Source organism: Sander vitreus, chromosome 9 (assembly GCF_031162955.1).
Source record: "Sander vitreus isolate 19-12246 chromosome 9, sanVit1, whole genome shotgun sequence".
NCBI classification, from domain to species: Eukaryota; Metazoa; Chordata; class Actinopteri; order Perciformes; family Percidae; genus Sander; species Sander vitreus.
In genome coordinates this window covers 28,418,223-28,439,204 of record NC_135863.1, presented here as the reverse complement: position 1 = coordinate 28,439,204, position 20,982 = coordinate 28,418,223, and the positions used below count along the sequence as shown (strand labels likewise).

The 20,982-nt window shown below is 41.2% G+C and overlaps 1 protein-coding gene across 13 annotated transcripts in view; it reads left to right on the top strand.

Annotated features, from left to right (window-relative positions):
• The window catches only part of ptprfa (protein tyrosine phosphatase receptor type Fa), a 300,893-nt gene that overhangs the window by 142,920 nt on the left and 136,991 nt on the right, over positions 1-20,982 (top strand). For all 13 annotated transcript variants that reach the window (XM_078259537.1, XM_078259540.1, XM_078259541.1 and 10 more), the window contains exons 7-10: positions 6,045-6,314; positions 7,529-8,110; positions 12,578-12,714; positions 13,413-13,557. In XM_078259537.1, the coding sequence (XP_078115663.1) occupies positions 6,045-6,314; positions 7,529-8,110; positions 12,578-12,714; positions 13,413-13,557 (1,134 nt within the window). The remainder of the gene's footprint in view (positions 1-6,044; positions 6,315-7,528; positions 8,111-12,577; positions 12,715-13,412; positions 13,558-20,982) is intronic.

Below are 20,982 nucleotides of genomic sequence, written 5' to 3'. Positions count from 1 at the left end.
GCATGCAATGTTACGAAGGTGAAAGAAGGCGGTTTAACATAATTTTGATCAGCCTAACATGCTGAACGCGTCAGGTCAACCAAAAGACCAAAACTATAGATTGACAGAGGTTCGTAGCTGTTGGCTGTATGCCCTCCCAGCACAGTGGAACTCTATGGTGTTTAATTTTTGATATTATGGCATATATCATATGGGTTACAGTGGTATGCCCCACTGTGTGTTTAGGTCTGGTGTTGTCCTTATTGTAAAGTTGTATTACTGTATACAGTATTTTCACAGAAATTGTCCATAGAACGTGATTTGTTTTTTACATTTCTAATTGCATAACTTGTGCTCCGACAACCTTTGTCAGCCACAGAGGTTGGTTTTGGGAGATTAAAGAACTTACTTGTTACTATGGAATTAAGGGAAAATGATAAAATGAACATTAGACTTGAAGCTGACATGTTCATCAAAGCAAAAGCTGTGTCTACTTAGATTCCATTACCAACATTTAGCAATTCAGTAAGCGTAATCCCTGTCTCTGAATCCTGCATGCCGGTGCCTCTCTACATGCGCTGCTGCATGATTTCCCTGGCAATCCATACAGATGTTTGCTTCCCCACCCATCTTAGCTTCCCCTACAACTCCAGCTTTTTCTTTCTTAGGACTTGGCTTCCCAAATATTCTTCACTTGTCCCTCCCCCTTCCTTATCCCGTCTCTTTTCTCTGGCATGCCACTGAAGATATGAGTTTGTCTGCATTCTAACTATCAGCTGCTCCTAATGTGCATCTGTTACTCCTAAATGTCATTGTGGCGACTGAGTAACAAATTCAGTCTGTGCCTGTGTCAGTGCATCAGTCATCCACATTGTCCCGCCCAACAGAAGCAATATTAACATCACTTTTAACTTCTGACTCAAATAATAATTGTCATGACATTGTGATGTCCTCGGGTAACTTCATGGTTTCTAATTGACTAATATAAGAACACGATGATTTCCTCAGTGCTGGCCAGCACATTGATACCATCCAGCATCAGAATGTAGAATAAGCAAGCATCTCAGTGACCTGAATCAAACTAAGTGTCTTACATTCACCTTCCAAGTGCAAATAGTTAAAGTATATATGTATGACATTGCACTGCAGTTACTTACTTACAGCATAAACCCCAATGCCAAGGTCTCATATTTAGGATTAATTGAGCATACTACACAAAAGTTGGCCCGCACCGTGCCAATCCAGCACCATAAACCTCCCATAGTATATCACTGCTAAGCTGCCCTTACATTGCCCATTTATTCCTCAGAGGGTGAATAGTATGGAAAGGCTACAGACCACACACTTCATCATGCACATGTCATGTAAAACTGAAATGTTTGCTAAAGATTCACTAGTTTCCAATATCCAGATTCAGTACATTGGGAAAACAGTGCTGATGTAAGTGCTGGCCAGCTGAGGCTAACCCATCCTACTTTAGTGCCCTTACTACCCCCACTTTGCTGTGGTAACAGGTAGTTTCAATGTTAAGATGTCTATCAGTAAGAACTCTGATGTATTACTCTAGTGTTTCCATTTACCAACACATACACAGAGCTTTGTCACTCCCCTCTGTTAGCATCCACATTTTAAGGGTTTCTATTTGGCTCCTTCCCTGGTACATCAACATTACAACTAAAAGCTTATTCATAGCTGTCAAAGCCACTCCTGCTTTGAAATGATTCCAGCTGGGAACCACTTGGCCGCGATAGCGACAGGCCACCTGTGTGTGTGTTGGAAGATCAATGGGGATATGAAATGTTAAGGCCTGGCTTTTTCTGTGCACCTGCTAAAACGCCATCAGAGTTTTGTCCCTTTTACTGCCATGCAATCAGTGGTGGAAGAAGTATTCAAAATGTAATTAGACCTAATTGTACCTTTAATCAATCATCCAGCATCAAACAAGTGACCAGCAACAGTAAAATAGATTTCCCATGAGCCTCCAACTTACTGACCTCGCAGTTTACCACTTAAGTCTGATTTATGCGGGGGAAATGCAACGCTAACAAACAACAGCCATGCAGCGGCCAAGCAGCGGCCAAGCAACGACCAAACGGACAATTCACAGTTGTTGCAGTCTGCGTCGCCACGACATGTAGTTAAAGTTTTTAAGAGGTGCATGTCATGCTAAGGCGTAGGGTCCAGTGTAGGGTCAGTATCTCTATGTATCTACGTATGTAGCCACGGCGTTGATTTAACGCAGAAGCATAAATTGGCCTTAAATCTTTCTCCTCTTTCTCCACCATCTTGTCCCAGCCCTCTGCCTCCTCTCCTCCTCCTTCTCTTCCACATCATGTTCTCTAGCGCTTTAGCCTCCACAGGAGTCCACCTTAACGCCAGCCATCTGCGTTTCAGTGCTTCCCATGCCAGCAAACAATGCTGTTCTTGTATGAGCAGTGCCCAAAAAACTCTATTCCATCCTTCACCACAGTAACATTTAGCCCACGCATGCACTCCAAAGCTCTTTGAATGTTGTCAGTCATTGTTCAGCCAAACATACTGTACGTACTAGTGCTACTTCCCAATTCTCTACTCCAGCATCATCACTTCTGCATTCGATTTTTGTGTGAGAGTCAGAGAGATATAATTTGTAAGCTCGCTCTTACCTCTCTGTAGTTAAACCAAACCCTTAGAAAAGCCTCTGATCCACAGTGTAAGCTCCTCACGCCCGTATTCCAGCCCGCAGCTTAAATTACACTTTGTGAGTCAGATTTCCGTGACCCTGTGCTGGCTAAGTCAAGAGAGCGAGGACTCCACTTATGCAGCGCAGCCATCTGCGTATTTAATGCTCACACTGTGCTGTTGCACAAATTCAGATGTAGTGTAATGAGATCCCAGCACTTAGGGGAGATTTCTAAGGAAGAGAGCTAACAATAGGGGAGAATCCTTCTGTATTCTCGCTCACTCGGTGCCTTAGCATCAGGATGTGATAGAAGTGCCCCAGACTGGCATCACAGAGACTCCAGGTGTATTTTAATCCCTGCAGCCCAGTAGGGAAAGCCCAGATACTCCGGAGAAATTCAGCTACACGCCTTAGGCTCTCTCAATTTACCCCATTTTCAACATGGCAAACTTTAAATTCACTGTTACATCTAGTATAGAGGAGCTGGCATAATAGAAGGTAATGCCATGTCAACATTATGAGGCTCTGATAGGGAAGGCCAAACTAATCCATTGGTCCCAGACTGTAGTAAAGAGTTCCTACAAGAGCTCCGTTCCTACAAGAGTTCAGCCATGGCACCAAAAAGTTAAGGGTTTTATAGGAGAGTGTCGTCCAAACACATCTAAAGGGAAAATAATTCTGTTATATATACTATATATATAGAGCGATGAGACATAATGATCATTCAGATGGGAATAATGGTAAAACATTCAGACATTTTCGCCTTGAAGGCATTAATGGAGAACGGAGTGACGGCAGTAGCTGTATGTGAAGAGTAAAAAAGAAGAGAGTCTGAGAGAGAGGTTTAATAAAGGAGGGGCGTTTCAGCGCTATTTGGTGATCCAACAACAACACCCTTGGAGGACAGGCCCGGTCACTGACAATAAGCACTGCCCTTAAGATAGATTTATAGCTGCGCATAAAGATCTAACAGAGCTTACACATGTAGCCGCCGTACAAAGATGCCACGTGGACACCGCAAAGAACTGTGATTGGTCAGCGTGGGCTGCTTGTGTTTTCTGTAGCCTGTGGGGATGTTGATAGTGAAGACAACATTGAAGCAATGTGGAGAGAAAAAAAAGACTCCAATTAGCAAGACACATCTAAAAAAAGACATCTCCACTTCAAATCGTTCAGCTCTGCATGATCACCACTCCATCACAGTGAATGGAAGAACATAAATACAATGATTGCACAGAAATGGTCTCATATTCAGTAATGAAACAAGGAGAACTAGAAGTTGCCTGGAGATAATTGCACTTCTTTCATTTTCTATTTATAGTCCATCTTTCATATCACAAAGTAAATGAAAGAATGTAATCACAGTTATCGTGGGGAACACAATTGATGTGCAATACAGCCTGATTATGTATATCCGTCTAATGTTGTGGTGTAAAAAACAAACAAACAACCTGAACAATAAATCAGAACCTTGACCCGCTACCAGACTGGTATTGACCCATTGGATCCAGTATAAACCCAGCTTCAGTAAATCCGGTGCTAATGATACACACATTGCAAATACAATAAATGACTATGTGTATTCATGTTTAAATACCTGGCCTAGAACTGTCAATTCAAAGTATACTGTGATGTTTTTGATTCTTTGATATGATTTTTTTCTAGCTTCCTGGCAGTTAGGTTAGACATAACCTGTGAGAGCAGAATGACTTGAAATGTCTGCAGAGTGAGCAATAGTCACTTTATCACAAAATGCAAATTACACATGATGTTCACTGATGATGAATTGCAAGTCTTTATAAATGGATTTTTGATGAATAAAAGCACTGGACCGCTTGAAGGTTGGATTATAATTGTCTTTTAATATATTTCTTGTGAACCAACCTAACAAAACTCTCTCAAAGTGCATTGAGTCCAAAAGTTAAATAAGTGGCATATCATTGAGACATGGTGACACAAAAACTCTCCTTTGAAAAAAACTGATAGATCTAAAAATCCCCCAAAAAGCACTTAAAGGAGTATTTCACTGCCGGAAAGGGGGTCTTGTCATAAAACTGGACTGTCTATGCAGTGGAAAACGCTCCGGCTGGTGGGTGACATAATGCGAGCACGTCACAGAAGGCAATAACGCAGCCAGCTGGTAACAAACAATCCCGTTTTACAGTTAAACGGTAAGCTAAAATAAGTTTCTGAAAACATTTGAGGTGAGAAGTATGCAATACAGTGAAGTCAAGAATCTTGGTTCGTATGTGATCAGCACTGTCTACATTTACAGTTCATTCTGAATTTCTCTGTCGATCTAAACCACAGGTGTCAAACTCAAGGACCGCGGGCCAAATCCGGCCCTTCGCAAATTTTGATCCGGCCCGCATATCAATTTAGGTTAGGCCTGACTAGTTGTGCGCCAGACCAAAAAAGTCATGAAAACTGTTTTTCACACTGTAATTATGTAACACTCAGGCACGCAGATTATGGCAGATTTGCTTACTTTGAGCCTCAGAAATTCCCACAGAAGCAGAGAGTTTTCATATTCAGGCTGTGAAACGGGTTGCTGTGAGTCGGCTGTGTGGTAGCCTGCTATAAAAAAATGTAATCTTTGTTTTTCATGATTTGCCACCAAACTGTGAGAGTGAGAAAGTGAGAACAATAATTGAGACTTGCAATAATACAGCCAAAGATATTTAACTTTTTTCGTTAAATAAAAACATGTCAGTAAACTGTACATGTCTGGCCATATTGTGATTCTCATTTCCAGTGTGGCCCTTAGTGAAGTTGAATGTGACACCACTCATCTAAACTCTCTAAACCCTCTAAAGCACAATCTGTAGTTCGAGCAACAGCCCTCGAGCCAGGGCGAAAATCCAACAGATGACGCAAAATGCATCATCTTTTGGATTTTAGCTGGAAGATGAGCACAGAGATCTGGGCACTGGCAAAATAGAGGGAAGTTTACCATTGTTAGATTACACATACTACCCACATTGTTATGATAAAACGCTAGTTGAAAAGTATCTCTTTAACTGTAGACATCAGATGCTACAAATCAACTTAGACTAATATTCATGACACTCATTAATATAACAAAGACTGTAAGCAAAAGGACTACATCTAAACTGAAACCATTCTAATGAAAAGTATTAAGGTAGCAGGAGAAAACAAAACTGCCTATAACTTGGCTTTAAACTGATTTACGAGCTGAAAAAACACATCCAGACTCCCTCAGAAATCAAAAATAGACTAAAACTAACTTTAGAGCATGATGGGACAGTCAAACTGTTATTCAGGCATTATTGTGGTGCACAGTACAAGCCAGGTCAGTCAAACATGACGTCAGCCCAGTGGTCCAGTGATCCCCACCCGCTCCGCCTCTGTCCTCTCACACTCCCTCTCTTTACCCCTGCAGTTCGCCGTGTACCTCCCCGTTTCTCCATCCCCCCCACCAATCACGAGGTGATGCCCGGCGGCAGCGTCAACCTGACCTGCGTCGCGGTTGGCGCTCCCATGCCTTATGTCAAGTGGATGAGTGGCGAGGTGGAGCTGACCCGGGAGGAGGAGATGCCTATTGGCCGCAACGTCCTGGAGCTAACCAACATCCGGCAGTCTGGCAACTACACCTGTGTGGCCATATCGTCGCTGGGCATGATCGAGACCACGGCCCAGATCACTGTCAAAGGTCAGAAATCCAGACAGCTAGCTGAGTTTTCTGCTGCACGACTAAAACAACTTTTCAACGCACACATGTTCCACCAAAACAAGTTCCTTCCCGAGGCTATTTTGCAGAGGCACCGTTATTGCTTATACGCTTAGCAAACGCCCAAGACAATTGTGATTGGTTTAAATAAATGCCAATAAACCAGAGCACAGTTTTCTCCTATCCAGGAATGCTGTGTGGACCAGCCGGACCCTCCTCCACAGCGCTGTGGAGGAAGGTCTGGCAATGCGAGACTTAGACAACCACCTAAGCCACGACGAAGTCATCACCAAGACGGTCAGAAGTTTAGGAGGTTTTAAGCAGGCACTGAAAAAATGTCTTTTTATTACTGTATTTTCTTGATGAATCTATTTAATATATGTAAGGATGTGATGATTGATGCTTGATCTGCTGCCACTTGCTGCCACAATATTTGCCATTATTATTACATGCTTTTGTGGGTTATGTGAGATGTTTTTTGTGCTCGATATAACATTTTCAGTTCCAATACTTAGTAGAGTTTTTTTTTTTATTTACCCTTAGTTGTATCAAAGTCCAGGGCTGCCAGTCTTATATAGTATATATGTTTAACATTATGTTCTGTAAATTTCTGCGCACAAATTATGTAATTCAAGAGCAAAACTCATGTATGTTGGTGATTTTTTTGCTCCATGACAACTTGTGGGCTCCATATCAAATGGATAAATAGTAGGGCTGCGATTAATCACATGATCGTCGATAGTTAACTCCCGATTAATTGTAAATTAATAAAAAAATGTATTTGTTCTAAATGTACTTTTAAAAAGGGATATTTGGAAATGTATTTAAGATTGGATCGACAGTACATGCAAATGCAGATAACTTTAGTCTGGGGGAGAGAACCATCTGGAAGGGCTTTGAAACTCAACTTTCCATTCAAAATAATTTTGTTATATCTGTTAAACATTCAGCACAGTAGGCTCTGCTGTGTGGCTGCATTGTATATAAGCACTTCTGATGATCTCAGTTATGTAGACTACAGATGGATTTGCATAGGAGTACGTGCACCCACCTGCTTGGCAAAATAATACATGTGCTCAGCCTGCTGGCACTGTGCAGATCAGGACAGGGCAGACACAGGCTCCTGAATAATAATTCACTGACAGACTGCCACTATTGTATGTCTGACTCTTTTGTCCGTCTCTGCTCTCTAACAGCCCTGCCCAAGCCACCCACTTCCCTCACTGTGACAGAAACCACGGCCACCAGTGTCACTCTTACCTGGGACTCTGGCAACCCAGAACCAGTATCCTACTATGTGATCCAGTACCGGGCCAAACTGTCTGACAACGGCTTCCAGGAAGTAGACGGGGTTGCCACAACCCGATACAGCATTGGTGGCCTCAGCCCCTTCTCAGAATATGAGTTTCGTGTCATGGCTGTCAACAATGTGGGCAGGGGGCCTCCCAGCGGTATTGTAGACACCCGAACAAGTGAGCAAGCCCCCTCATCACCGCCTCTTCACATCCAGGCGCGGATGCTGAGCTCCAGCACCATGCTGGTCCAATGGGAGCCTCCAGAGGAGCCCAACGGCCAAATCCGGGGATACCGGGTCTACTACAGCTCGGAACATGACACCCCGCTCAGCGCCTGGCAGAAACACAACACAGATGACAGCCAGCTCACCACCATCTCAGGCCTAACCACAGATATTACCTACAGCCTCAGGGTACTGGGCTTCACCTCTGTGGGGGACGGGCCGCCTTCTGATGTGCTGCAGATCAAGACCCAGCAGGGAGGTGAGAACACGCTCACTATGTCACTGCAAAGCAATGGCACGAGAAAACTCTTCATGGATGGTTTTGTAGCAACAGAAGTAGTGCCAGAAATTGAAACAATTATTCAGATAATTTACTTAGGTTAAAGGTTTTTTTTCAACCTGGACCATATTTTCATTAGGTTTTTGTGTCTACTTGATCAGAACAACAATCTTTGAAATTGGTATTAGGTAAGCAAGAACGCTGTAACCGGCAGCCACAGACCGGGCTGCAATGTAACCCTATGGGGCTTACCACTAAAAGTGCTGTTTTTGCCGCTGACAGGCTCAGATTATTATTCTAAGTGTCTGACAACATTATGGAAAGGATCCCCACAGAGATAGACCTTTTAAAACCTCTATAAGACCTTTCTGTTTAACCAGAAACAGCTCTGAGGTCGCTAGCGCCAAACCCAGACTCCATTAAAAAAAACAATACTTTTAGCGTGTATAGAGCCAACATATTTTCACATGTAAATCGGTAAACTATGGGTTTATTTCAACCAAAACTAGAGTTGTGATGGTTGGAAAAGTGGAAAGACGACCCAAAACGGCTTTTCATTGTTTAATTTTGTTTCTGTCGACTTTGAATGAAGTGTATTTCATGATGTTAAAATTACTGTTTACTTACATGGAGTCTGGTGGCTTTAGCGAATGCAATTTCAGGGATGTTTTTATGTTTAAAAAAAGGATCTTACTCTTTAACAGAAAGGCCGACCTCCTTAGAATTCATTTCCATAATGTTGTCAGACACTTAGAATATTAATCTGAGCCTGTCAGTGGCAAAACAAGCACTTTTGTGAGCGTAAATATACAAGCTGGACAATTGCCCTATTAACTTACATTGTAGCTCGCTTCGCTGATTGCCGACTGCAGCGATCTCGCTTAATACTGTACCAATGTCAAAAATTGTTGATCCCATCAGTCACTTAGACACAAAAACATAGTGAAATAGGTTGAAAAAAACGGTAGGGTTACCCTTTAAAATGTACTCTCTTACACATAAAATTGCTGTATTGGAAGAAGCTGCAAACACAACATTGACATATTATCACCTAATGAAGTTGTTATGGCAAACGTGGTAGCAGACTGTCTACTTACACATCCAGCAGACACAGAGCAACATTCGCATTCATTCGGAGTCATATTTGTGTCCACCTGATGAATGAACAGTAATCGGTAGTCTAACCTTCACTCTTCTTTCAGCTCTGGTTTGGTTTCCACCAACTCCTGAGAAATGTTCTGCTTCTTTAGCCTTTCTTCACCACCTCATCACTAACTTTAGCTGGGTCACAACTACACACTTATTGTGAACAGGTTTAGAGTATGTAGTGTATTCCCACAAAAAAGATGACACAAGAAAGTATACTCAAATCAGTCAGTGTGCATGCAAAAAAAAAAACACTATTTTTGACTGTGCTGTTGACAATTTTAATACAAAAATGGAAATAAAAAGGAAATTGGAAATTGAGGGGCTACATACAGCTTCAAGAAATTATAATAAATTATGGATAATGGTAGGGCAGCTTTAAGGAAACCAAAAAAATGAAGTATTAGTTCATCATATTCATATTCATCATTCAATTCCTCTGTGTGATGTTTAATTGCCGGTTACACTCCAACATCAAAGTCCATCTGCTTAGGTATTTCTTTGAGATTGATGATGATGTACGTCTTTTGGTATGCCAACTGCAAAAACAGTATACTATCACAAATAATTTAGAGTAGTTTAGAGTAAATAAACTTGGATACATTGCACTGTGGCAATGAGAAATATGAACAACGACAAAACAAGCAGTCTGACATAACTAAGAGTCTACAGTTAGCAGTCATCTACGCTGCTACATGTACTGTAGCATCTCTGAATGACACCTCCATGACGGTAATTATGGTGCAATTAGAGAGCTGTGTTATATAGATTGGTGCCTGGTGGTTTGCACCAACTACGCATGTACTGACTGTGTGTCTCTGTGAAATGGACGTATCCAAGAAGGTATTGGTAGCTGCAAAAAATGTCTGGGATAAATGTAGTCACACTCACATCATTTTGAAATTGCAGAAAAACTGAGCTGTAATGTGAGATATTCACCAGCTGAGATGAACACAGTGAGTGGTGTGTGTGTGTGTGTGTGTGCGTGTGTGCGTGCGTGCTTATGAAAGTCTCCTACACTTTATCCTCAAGGACAGAGTGGCTGCCTGCACGTAGGGGATTAATAATAGTATTTCATTCACAGAGAGCCTGTTTTTCAGCTTCCTGTGTTTTGCTGGAAGAAACATGACATCACAACAGGGCTGCAATAGAAGATAAAGCCACCCAAATTCAGCTGACCCACTTTATTTATTTTTGGAATAGAGTTCAGCACCCTTCCAGGCTGACATAAATCATTTTGACTTAAATGCATATTAGAAAGTGTAGTAACTAGTATCAGACTAAGACAGATTCTACCCGTTGTTTTATGAGCCCATCAATGCGAGAAATGTAAAATGTTCCCATGTCATGTCATCTATTATGTGGCCGTCTACACTATCACATCGTCTGGAGCAGTGGGCTGTTTGCCTGAGCTCAGGCAAAGAATTACTGTTTTTTTATTCACAACTTTTACAGGAGCCTTCAAAGCAACACATGCACTGAAATCGGTTCAAGCTGCAACAAAAAAATAGTAGGGTGCAAACTCAACAAAAGTCTAGTGAATGTTCAGATGTTACCAGCCACGCAACAGATTACCATTGTTTTTTAGCTGGGGAGTGAAGCAAATCTACCAGCCACTTGCATATTTTTCCAGCATCTGCAACAGAACAAACTCCCATCCTCACTGATCTTGAAAATATAGATGCACCTTCTATTTTAAGTATGCTACAGTCACACTTATGTGTCTCATGATACTGACTCATGAAACATTCAGCTATTACACAAACTCCCGGGCAGTTCAGTGCTTGTGTTTTTTTTACTTTCTTGTGGCAGCGATAGAGGCAGTGATGGTTCCTGTTTCCTGCACGGGACTCTCACACCGCCTCAAACTATAGCTCAAAACACACCGACAAGTCTGCTCTCCGGTTACATGATTGGCCACCGCAGTGTGACGTGGGGTTGCGTTTCTCCAAAAGTTGAGTCGGACTCAACTTTTCACCGCAGGCCCGCTGCGTGTCCCCCCTTGTCCCTCCAAGCAACTCTTGAGAATATATCTGGAGCTTTAGCTACTAAATACTCCATTAAGGTTCAGCAGCTAACTTTTATCTGCCTGGTATGTGGTGCCAGCATCGCCAACTATTTTTTTGCATGCAAACAAGCTGAAGTGAGGAGAAGTTTGTGGGGGGAAAAAAACACATATCAAACACAAGTTATTAGTTGTTTTCTATGTCTTAAAATTTGCCTGGAGGGGATCTTTGAGATAAAAAATAGTGCAGTTTTAGAATACATAAAAGCGACAGTGTGTTTGGGAGTGTGCTTGTTTGATTGACAGAAATCGGAGTTATTCGTAGATGACTTGTGATTGTTGCTGCTTTCTTATCTCACCCCAGCTTCACTGTACTTTGCCATTATAAGGATTTTTTTTTAGGCTCCAGTAACTGACAAAGATGGTAGCAAGTAATAAAGCCAAGACCAATCTTCGAGCAGCGAAAACACTAGTTTGGCTGTAATGATGGCATTTGGGGAAACTGTGACCTGACATGTTACGTAATGTATTACTAATTGTAAGTTAGTTAAACATTAACCTTGTGTAAGAACAAGGAGAGATGCATTGCACCAGGTTGTAGCACATGTGCTATTTCCCGCCCGTAGTCCCTGGGCAGGTAGGTAAAACAAGAAATATTCTTCACACATTCACACCTAATTTTCAATAATGCAAATATGTGCAAAGTTGGATCAATAAAATTATCTTGGGCTCAATCGTTCCAACATCCTAAAACCGTTCCCCCCCTTCCCTTCCCAACAAAGCTATGAAATCCAAATCCTAACCCCACACACTCACACTCACACACACACACACACACACACACACACACACACACACACACACACACACACACAAAAATGCATAAATGTGTATAAGTTTGTTGTGACAATATCCAGAGTTGTGTCAAGCATGAAAATGTTTGAGGCTTTGTAATGAGCTGAGTTCCACTGACTTATGATGATTTGCCATGTAAGCATAACACGCCTCAGTAAATTCATGGCAGTCATGGACATGAGAGACTCAGTAGACAACTATCAGTAAAACTAAATCTCAATTACCTTAGAGGATTTAAAGGTGATGGAATTCTTTATACTTCCTCAGCTTTGTTGCTGTTCTGAATACTGATGAATATTGACTGCAGCGTCTCTGGGCCTGGCCTCCCACTTCACCTCCTGACTCCCTTACTTTGAATTTCCACCTCTGAACACACCCTTTACTGTCTCTGTCTCTGTTCCTGTCTTTGAGTCTCTTCATGCCTTTTTTTGTGCCTCCAGTTCCAGCTCAGCCGTCTGGTTTTGAGGCTGAGGCTGAGCTGGACTCACGCATCATGCTCTCCTGGCTTTGGCCTGTCCAGGACCCCATCATTAGCTTTGAACTGCTCTACTGGGAGGACAACACTCCTACAGACAAGGTAAATACCACCTTAAAAACATGTTTCTTCCAATGAGATAGTGTGATTATAATACCTATAATAAACTTTTTTTATACAGCACCTCAGTGCTAGTTTGTGTCTTTAGCTGCAGACTGTTGTACGGCCAGGTGTTGGAATCCTCTACAGTGAAATACAGTCACACTTTACACCGCTAAGATATCAGCATTTTAACCATGTTTAATCCAGCTACTAGCTAACGGTGGGCTAACATTACCTGCTGCAAAGTGTAGCGTGACATGCAGCAAAGCTTCCGTTGCCTCTAACTTCCGTTTTGAAGCACCAGACAGCAGTGAAGGCATTTAATTGGCACCGAAGTGAGGCACCGAAATCTGCGTTGCTGTGCGGTCCAGTAGATATCGGTCGTTTAGGCACCGGTGACATATTAGCACCAGAATTCGGTATCCAACTCTACTCAGAATGATTTGCCTATGAAATCATTTTACCTTTTTCCCCAAAAAAACATAGAGGCAGTTGATCCAGATCAACACCGGCATTGGCTCCTTCTGATAATTAGATTTATCTCAGGGTAACACATGAGAGGAATTTAGTTGGTTGTGTTGAATTTGTACTAAATGAAACCCAAGATTATAATAATATATACACTAGTTCAATATATGTGTGTGTGCGTGTGTATGTGCCGTGGCCTTCATGATCTCATGGTTTACATCTTCCCACAGCATCATGACACGTTCGACCCAGCGGGCTCCCATGCAGTTGATGGTCTAAAGCCAGACACACTCTACATGTTTTCCCTGGCAGCAAGATCAGAGATGGGTTTAGGAGTCTTTACTCAGCCTATTGCGGCCAGGACAGCCCAGTCCAGTAAGTACTCCAGCCTTCTAATGTCCCTCTCACACGTGCGGTTCAGGTTATTCTGTCCAGACGAAGAGAACAAATGATTCATTGTTGCCTTTAAGTTCTGGCAGATTTTATGTAGTTACAAATGAACCAAGAGGAGAAAACATGAAGTCGTATCGTCATTGGACGGTATTGGTGATGTCATCCTGCATCATCAGCGCCACATGGACCCATGGACACTCAAGTGTGTGTGTGTGTGTGTGTGTGTGTGTGTGTGTGTGTGTGTGTGTGTGTGTTTGTGCATGTGTGCGTGTGTATCTTTCTATCTCTCCTCTGCTAACTTTCCCAGCTGTAAGAAGCATCAGATTGTACCATGCGCAAACTGCAGAGGTAAAACATGAACAGTCAGCAGCATTTTAGCAGAGATGCTCACAATTCTATGAGCTAGAGTCCAAGTCAGGTCTCAGCAGATACGTGTTACGTAGGTAGGTTAAAGGTTGGGCAGGGAGGGGAATAACTATCAGCTCATCAGACGTTTCCTAAAAATAAAGATTGTTCACGAGGCCCGCATCTCGAGTACGAGTCGAGTCTGAAGTCTTTCGGGACGAGACTCAAGTCAAGTCTAAAGGCACTGCATGTGCGAGTCTCAAACCCTGCATTTTAGTGAAATATTTCTCCTCCATGGGGATTGTCCTAAAAGTTCTCCAGAGTTTCACTGGCCATGTTTGGGCCAACTGTTACAAAAGATATAGGGTATTACTCCTAAAATGAGTAATACCCTATTTTATTAGATTGCCAGCGTCACGGTCACTGGTAATCATTTGTCATTGTGATTGGTTGTCAATTTCAAAATGGCGGCTTTTACCTAATATGAACCTGTCTGAGGACAGACTCCAGAGAGAGGCAGGAGTAGAGAGACAGACGGCTGACAGCATGTCTACACATCATCGTCAGTGTGAACACAGTATGCGTTCGGGCACAGTATTCAGACCGACACACAATCACTGAAGTTAAACAGAAGAAAATAGACTTGAAGCCTAAACATACATTTCAGGACCCATTCAAATTGGTATAGCACATGTAAAATATGAGCCATGTTTGTACTTTCAGAAGAGGAATTGTAAATAACTGTAAACTCATATCAAATATACATGGACATATTGGTACGTCATCGCCTTTATACATTCCTTGTGTAAGAAAGGATTCAAATATTGGAAACAATACATTCTATAAATTATAATGAAACAAAGTATGAATATGAAAAATGTAGATTTTTTAAGATTAATTAATGCCGTCTTTCTAAAATCCTATATGAATCTGAATAAGGGAGCAGAAGCTCCTGTTCTGAACCAGCCATTTGTGTTTGCTCAAACTATTACAACACAGTAATGCTTGCATCAGACGGGCTGTGTAATTGTAATTCCATGCTCGCAAAATGTAATTACCAGTGTAGCATTAGTTATGTGTTTTTCCATGTGTCAGTCATGCTCGAATTTGCTGAACATGCAACTCAATTACAAAGTTCAAGCATCAAGGCAACAACAAAAGAAAATGTCATTCTAAAGAGTTTTTTTTGTCAGGCGTAAAATCCGTTGTTTCACCCGAGCCATCATTCATAGGCACACTAGTATTGCTTGATATTTTTTTGATCTTTTTTTCTGCTTTCTGCTGCCTTTGCGTAACAAATCACCAGACGTCGCACATTGCACATTTTGACAAATAGTCTAATAAAGGCACTGAGTCGATACAAACAGAATATTATGATGTAAGACCAAGGAAAAACAAACAGACTGTTGCACAGAGAGACAGCTTTTATCATGACTGCCATGTCTCTTCAAAATGATAGTTTGTCATGTGAAACATGGCATCGAGTGTGCTCATGTGCAGGAATTCTGCTGTTCCCTGCTGACACTAATACTCTTGAACACCTTTAATTCTGAGCTTAGCTGCATATTGAGCATTGGATCTCTGGCTCTCTGGCATGCTGGGATATATGGACTCGAACCTGCAGTATGTATGACAGAATAATCTAAGCCCTCTCTCTTGTTTTACCTGTAAGGGGTGAAATCCGTGCTCCAGCATTCACACTGCAAACTTTTTTTTTTTTTACAACTAGTCGCTCTGATTTTCAGTCTCCCATCATTCCTCTAGCAGTCAAACCCATCGTGTCAGGAAACTAAAGACCCTGACCACTGCCATTGTCACTTTCTGCTTGTCTAAATCCCTTCCATAGTATCATCTGTCTGCTCTTCTCCGTCTCCTTTCTTCTGTTACAGTATATATCTGGAGCTTGTCAGATTATGATTCTTAAAAATTGACAGGCCATCAGATGAGAAAACCAGGGTGATCTCACGATGCCATGTTTTGTTTTTAGTAATGGCAGGCAGCTGTCAAAAGTCAACAAGTTACTGTTGTTAAAGTGAGAAACCACACACATCCAATGGGCCTCTGTGCTGCTCACAACCACCTTTTTGTTATATTATTTATTGAATAATGAATCAGTGAAAAGATGTGGCGCTCACCCCGCATTCATACAGCCATAATATAATCCAAAATGTTTAGTCAGAGTTACAAATTGACGAGGGTAATAATAAAAGCAAAGAAGTTCTGTGATTGATGTACCAAGGATAACTCACCCAGTACACCGATATTGTACTAGTCCCGCCCGCCGCAGCTCCCAATCACTCACACTGCACGTTCCCTCTCTCACACAGCTTAGGGTAGTCATATTAAAGGAATTGACAGGTTCATGGTGCAGTATATTGGATATTTCCCTCTAGATCTTAGAAATAAGGGTAAGGAGTGCAGACAAACAAACAAGCAAAGAAATGATACAAAATAAATAGTAAATAATAGTAAATTATAGTAAATAAAAAATAGATAAAAACTTAAAAAAAAAAGGATTCCTAAAAGAGATATGGGCAAAACTATTTCACTGTGGTTTTAATCCAGCTTTGACTCTTTTATCCACAGTTTGCGGTGCAGATAGAGATGAAAAGATGGGCGTTTTTTTTCCTATAATTGAATACTCATTTTCTTGTGCGATCAATAGAGGCAGTCTCCGCCCAAATTTAACCTAATCCTTCAATCTATGCAGTTTCTCAACATGACACCACTTTGTTTTTATCCCAATCAAATAGTCTTCTCTCCTGGTTAGGTTCATTTTTTTTTTCTGTCCAAATCCTATAATTCCTTTTCTCTCCCAGCCACCTGCCCTCTACTCCGAGTTTTGGTATTTTTCATAACCCTGTTTCTATTTGCGACTTTAATCAGCCAGTGCATCTCCCACTCATGGGTCTCTGTCACTTTGATCTATTGCACCCCTGCATGGATGTATCCAAAGGTTCTTGTATGTGTGATGGAATTACGGCTGTTCTTGTGCGTCTCTTTCAACTCGTCACAAGCACCTCTGCTGCAGGCGAACAAACCAGCCTCCAACACTGTTCAAACAGTAACCTCGCTGGGTCCTGGCGCTCTGGTGGGCTGCCGAACCACAGGCGAGCATGATAACAGTCCCCTGTGTTATCTCTCCCACCTGCTCCACACTCATCTCAACTGTTATGCTGCTGTATTTTGTGGAATTCTGCTCTTGTGTTATCATTGTGCATGCATGCATTCATCTGTAGTGTCCCTGTTTCAGTTGGTGAACCTTCACACTGTGTTATGCCCTATTTCCACTGTATGGTGCATTCCTGTTTTTCGTTTTCCACTGCGGATAGTAACCCCTAGAGCTGTAACAATTCCAAATTCTGCTGTACAATTAATTGCTTCAGAAATAATTGCGACTGACAATATAACTGTCTCTTTCAATCAAATTTTTCGATATTTCTTTATTTATTACTTTTTTAAACAAATTAAAGTTTTGAATTAATCCCAGGATACATCTTTTGGTTATATCTGTTATATTACCCAGATAATGTAATAACACAAATACACAGCCTGTGACATAAAACACTCCTAAAACATTTTTTCTAACTGTATCCCCCCCTTGTTATTTGTGTTGCTATGAACGTATATAGGGTCAAGTGCCAACAACTAACAATTTAAATAATAATAAAATGCATAGCCTGACCAATAATCACTTATATAATTACAATTTGGCATATCTAAACATAATCAACAGCTACCAGTCATACGCTTTAAGACCTTAGCTAATTAAGCAATCAATTGCGGTTAAACAAAGAAACCGTGATTATGAAACAAAAAAAATGACAATTAGACAATTATGTAATAATTGTTAAAGGCCTCGTACCCCCTCAGTGTAGACGGGATTCTCAGCTGATCGCCATGGCGTCTTTAACACGTCTTTCATTGGCATTTATATTGTGTCCAGAAAAGCCATTCAAAACAACCCTCATTCTGGCAGAAAAGATGTATAAAAACCTTTAATTCTGGCTCCTGTGAGAACGCCTTCTAGATGTCTAACAATTACGTCTTTAACACATCTTTAATTGACATCTATACACTGTCCAGAAAAGACGTATACAAAATTCATTCTGGCTCCCCCGAGGACATTGTCTGGATGTCTAACAATCACGTCTTTAAAACATCTTTTATTGACGTCTATACAACGTCCAGAAAAGACGTATAAAAGACTTTCATTCTGGCTCCCCAGAGGACGTCTTCTGGACGTCCATAAATCACGTCTTTTAGACGTGTTCTAGACGACTTTTTGCTCACTGGGGATTTTCAACTGTTGCTAATGGAAAACTAAAAAGAGCAAGTCGAGTAGAGCCGTGCCGTACCATGCAGTGGAAATGCAGCATTAGTTACATGTCTGTGTGAGATCAACGTTGTTTTACAGAAAGGTAGCTCGAGTGTGAAGTGTCACGCTTGTTTTTGTCTGACCTCTGGACTGTGAAGATGATAAAAACAAAAAAGATAGCAATTCTCAGAAATGTTAAATTTTGGAATTGGAAAATAAATCACCTTTATTGTTCAATACAAATCCTAACAATTAACCATCCAGCTTCAACTTCTAAAAATTATAAATTCACATATAACTGATTTGATTGATATGGTTTGTAGAGAACATTGTGCTGCTCGAATCACATTTTTTAATTTACATAATGAGGAAACCTTTATATACAGACACCTTTAGGATAATTGTTGGTTGGTTTATTACATTTTATTTTCATAGTTTTAGTCACTGGTTCAATCCATTATGATAACATTGTATTCACTAAGGTTATTACTGAGATCTGCTAAGAACAAAGTCCCATGGGTCAAGAAACACGGGCAGTCAGACATTCACACAGGTTGGAAACAAACCTCCAGGTCAGTCAAATTTCTGATTTAACTTTGACCTGCTGTATTTACTGCAGTTTGTCGGTGCAGTGAGGGATCATAACCAACTAATAAAGTGGTTAAGATAATCTGGATAAACGGTTTTTGTTTGTTCACAACCTGATCTGATCGCCCGACTGCTCATTTCTTGCAGCGTTGAACTTCTTTTTAGCTAACGTTTCAAAACTGAAATGATGGCCAAACTACAAAAATAAGACTAAAGTTGAAATTAAAGGATCATTTCATTGTGCTCTTGGTTAAATATTAAAAAGTCAATGTTGGCTTAAAAGTCAATGTTGGCTTAAAGTGTTCACTTTTTCAATATGTAACCAAGAACACAATCTTTCACCAACCTTGTTTCTGTAAACTTAAATGACAGCTGGGACTTGTGAACCCAAGTCTATAGTGTCAAAGTCCTGGGGTCTCATTTATAAAACTGTGCGTAGGATCCTTACTATAAGTGTACGTACACCCAAAAGCCCAAAATGGCGTACGCCAAAAAAATGTCAGATTTATAAAACCGTGTGTACGCACACCTGTAAGCAATGTTCGCTTTATAAATCAGAGATTAACTACAAGCGTGCGTATGTGGATCAGCCTCTTATCCCGCCCTGTACACGCCCATTTTTAGCCATAAATAGTCAATGCAAAACACCTCGTGAATGCTGATCAGTGTATGAATGACCCTGGCAGTTGTTACACCGTATCATGATGACTGGCGGAGAAAAAGCAAAACACTTCTCAGACGTTCAGGAATTGCTGCAAATTGAATTATAATTTCGGCCTGTTCTTGCACAGTGTATGGAACCCTGATTTATAGACTACACATATTAATAATACGTCCAAAACGGCAGGCATTACGGTACTCGGGGACAGCTTCGATATACCAGACGTATATAATAAGATTTAACATAATTATATATTATATCCAAACAAGCCTTAGTGATGAAGTTGAAGATTATATATAATATTATTATTTTTTTAAAACACTTAGCTGTCTGACATTTCCCTCTGGAAACAGCCGGTATCCCCCAGAGTGGCGAGGACCTGTATTTGGACCGGGATGGCACGGTTCCGGTGCGTTTGCCCTCTCTACTGGACCCAATTCAGTACATAGATCCAAGAGCTCAGCTTTAGAAAATCTAAATCGGCATATTAGCCAGTCATCGTCATGGCCCCTTAAGTCTCTTTTTCTCCTGATTCTTCCATTAGCTTAGTCCTGCCATCATGCAGCATTACGCACAGGGGTCACCGCAGTCTATATATGTTTACAACAATTTGTGATTGTTAACACCTTGCCAACACAGCATTAACTAGTGGTATCCCCCACCCCGAGATACAATTTGAAGACGAAAGAAAGTCTAATAGGCAAACACACTTTTCTTCATGCAGGATTTGTCACAAACAGTATAAAAGTTCGGACTGATAACGAGGACATTAAGGGTAACGATTGCGCGAGAGCTTAACGGCTGTATTTTCAGACTTTGACATTTGATGATATATGCACAGTTTTAAAGACAGATATTTAGTTATTTACACTGTGCTCTGCCGTTATCTAATGCTAGCGTAATTGATATTCCATGCAGTCGGGCCATCTCCTCCTCCTGCGCTCCATAGCGGACAATGTGACGGCGAGACAGCGCCGATTAAAGAACTTAAAATTATTAAGAACACATTTTTATTTAAGATTTGAGTTGGAGGTGTTTATGGAACAAGTATCACTCAGTACAAGCGCAAATAACACTGCTGGATTTCATCTTCATGGTAACGTGGATGATATGGAGTGAAAAAATGTGCGTGACGCATCAATACTAGAAAATATTACGAGTAATCTTATTCCCATTTACTCTCTGCAGTCTGACTTCAGTTCACCACCTCACCATCTGCGTCGCCAATTCCTATTTTGTCTGCAAAATGTGCGTACGCATGGGTCAGAGTTTGCGTGGAGGACAGCACATTCTCCCATCAAGTTTGTTTTTTATAAATCACAACCTTTGCGTGGGAAGTGGCGTACGCACATTTTCAGCCCCGTTTTGTGCGTACGCCACGTTTATAAATGAGACCCCAGGGCTTTGCACACATACCCATCCACCCAGCTCTCCTCTCTATGACTTCTGTACAGTATAAGAATGTCACACAAAAATGGAATTGCTATTGAACATG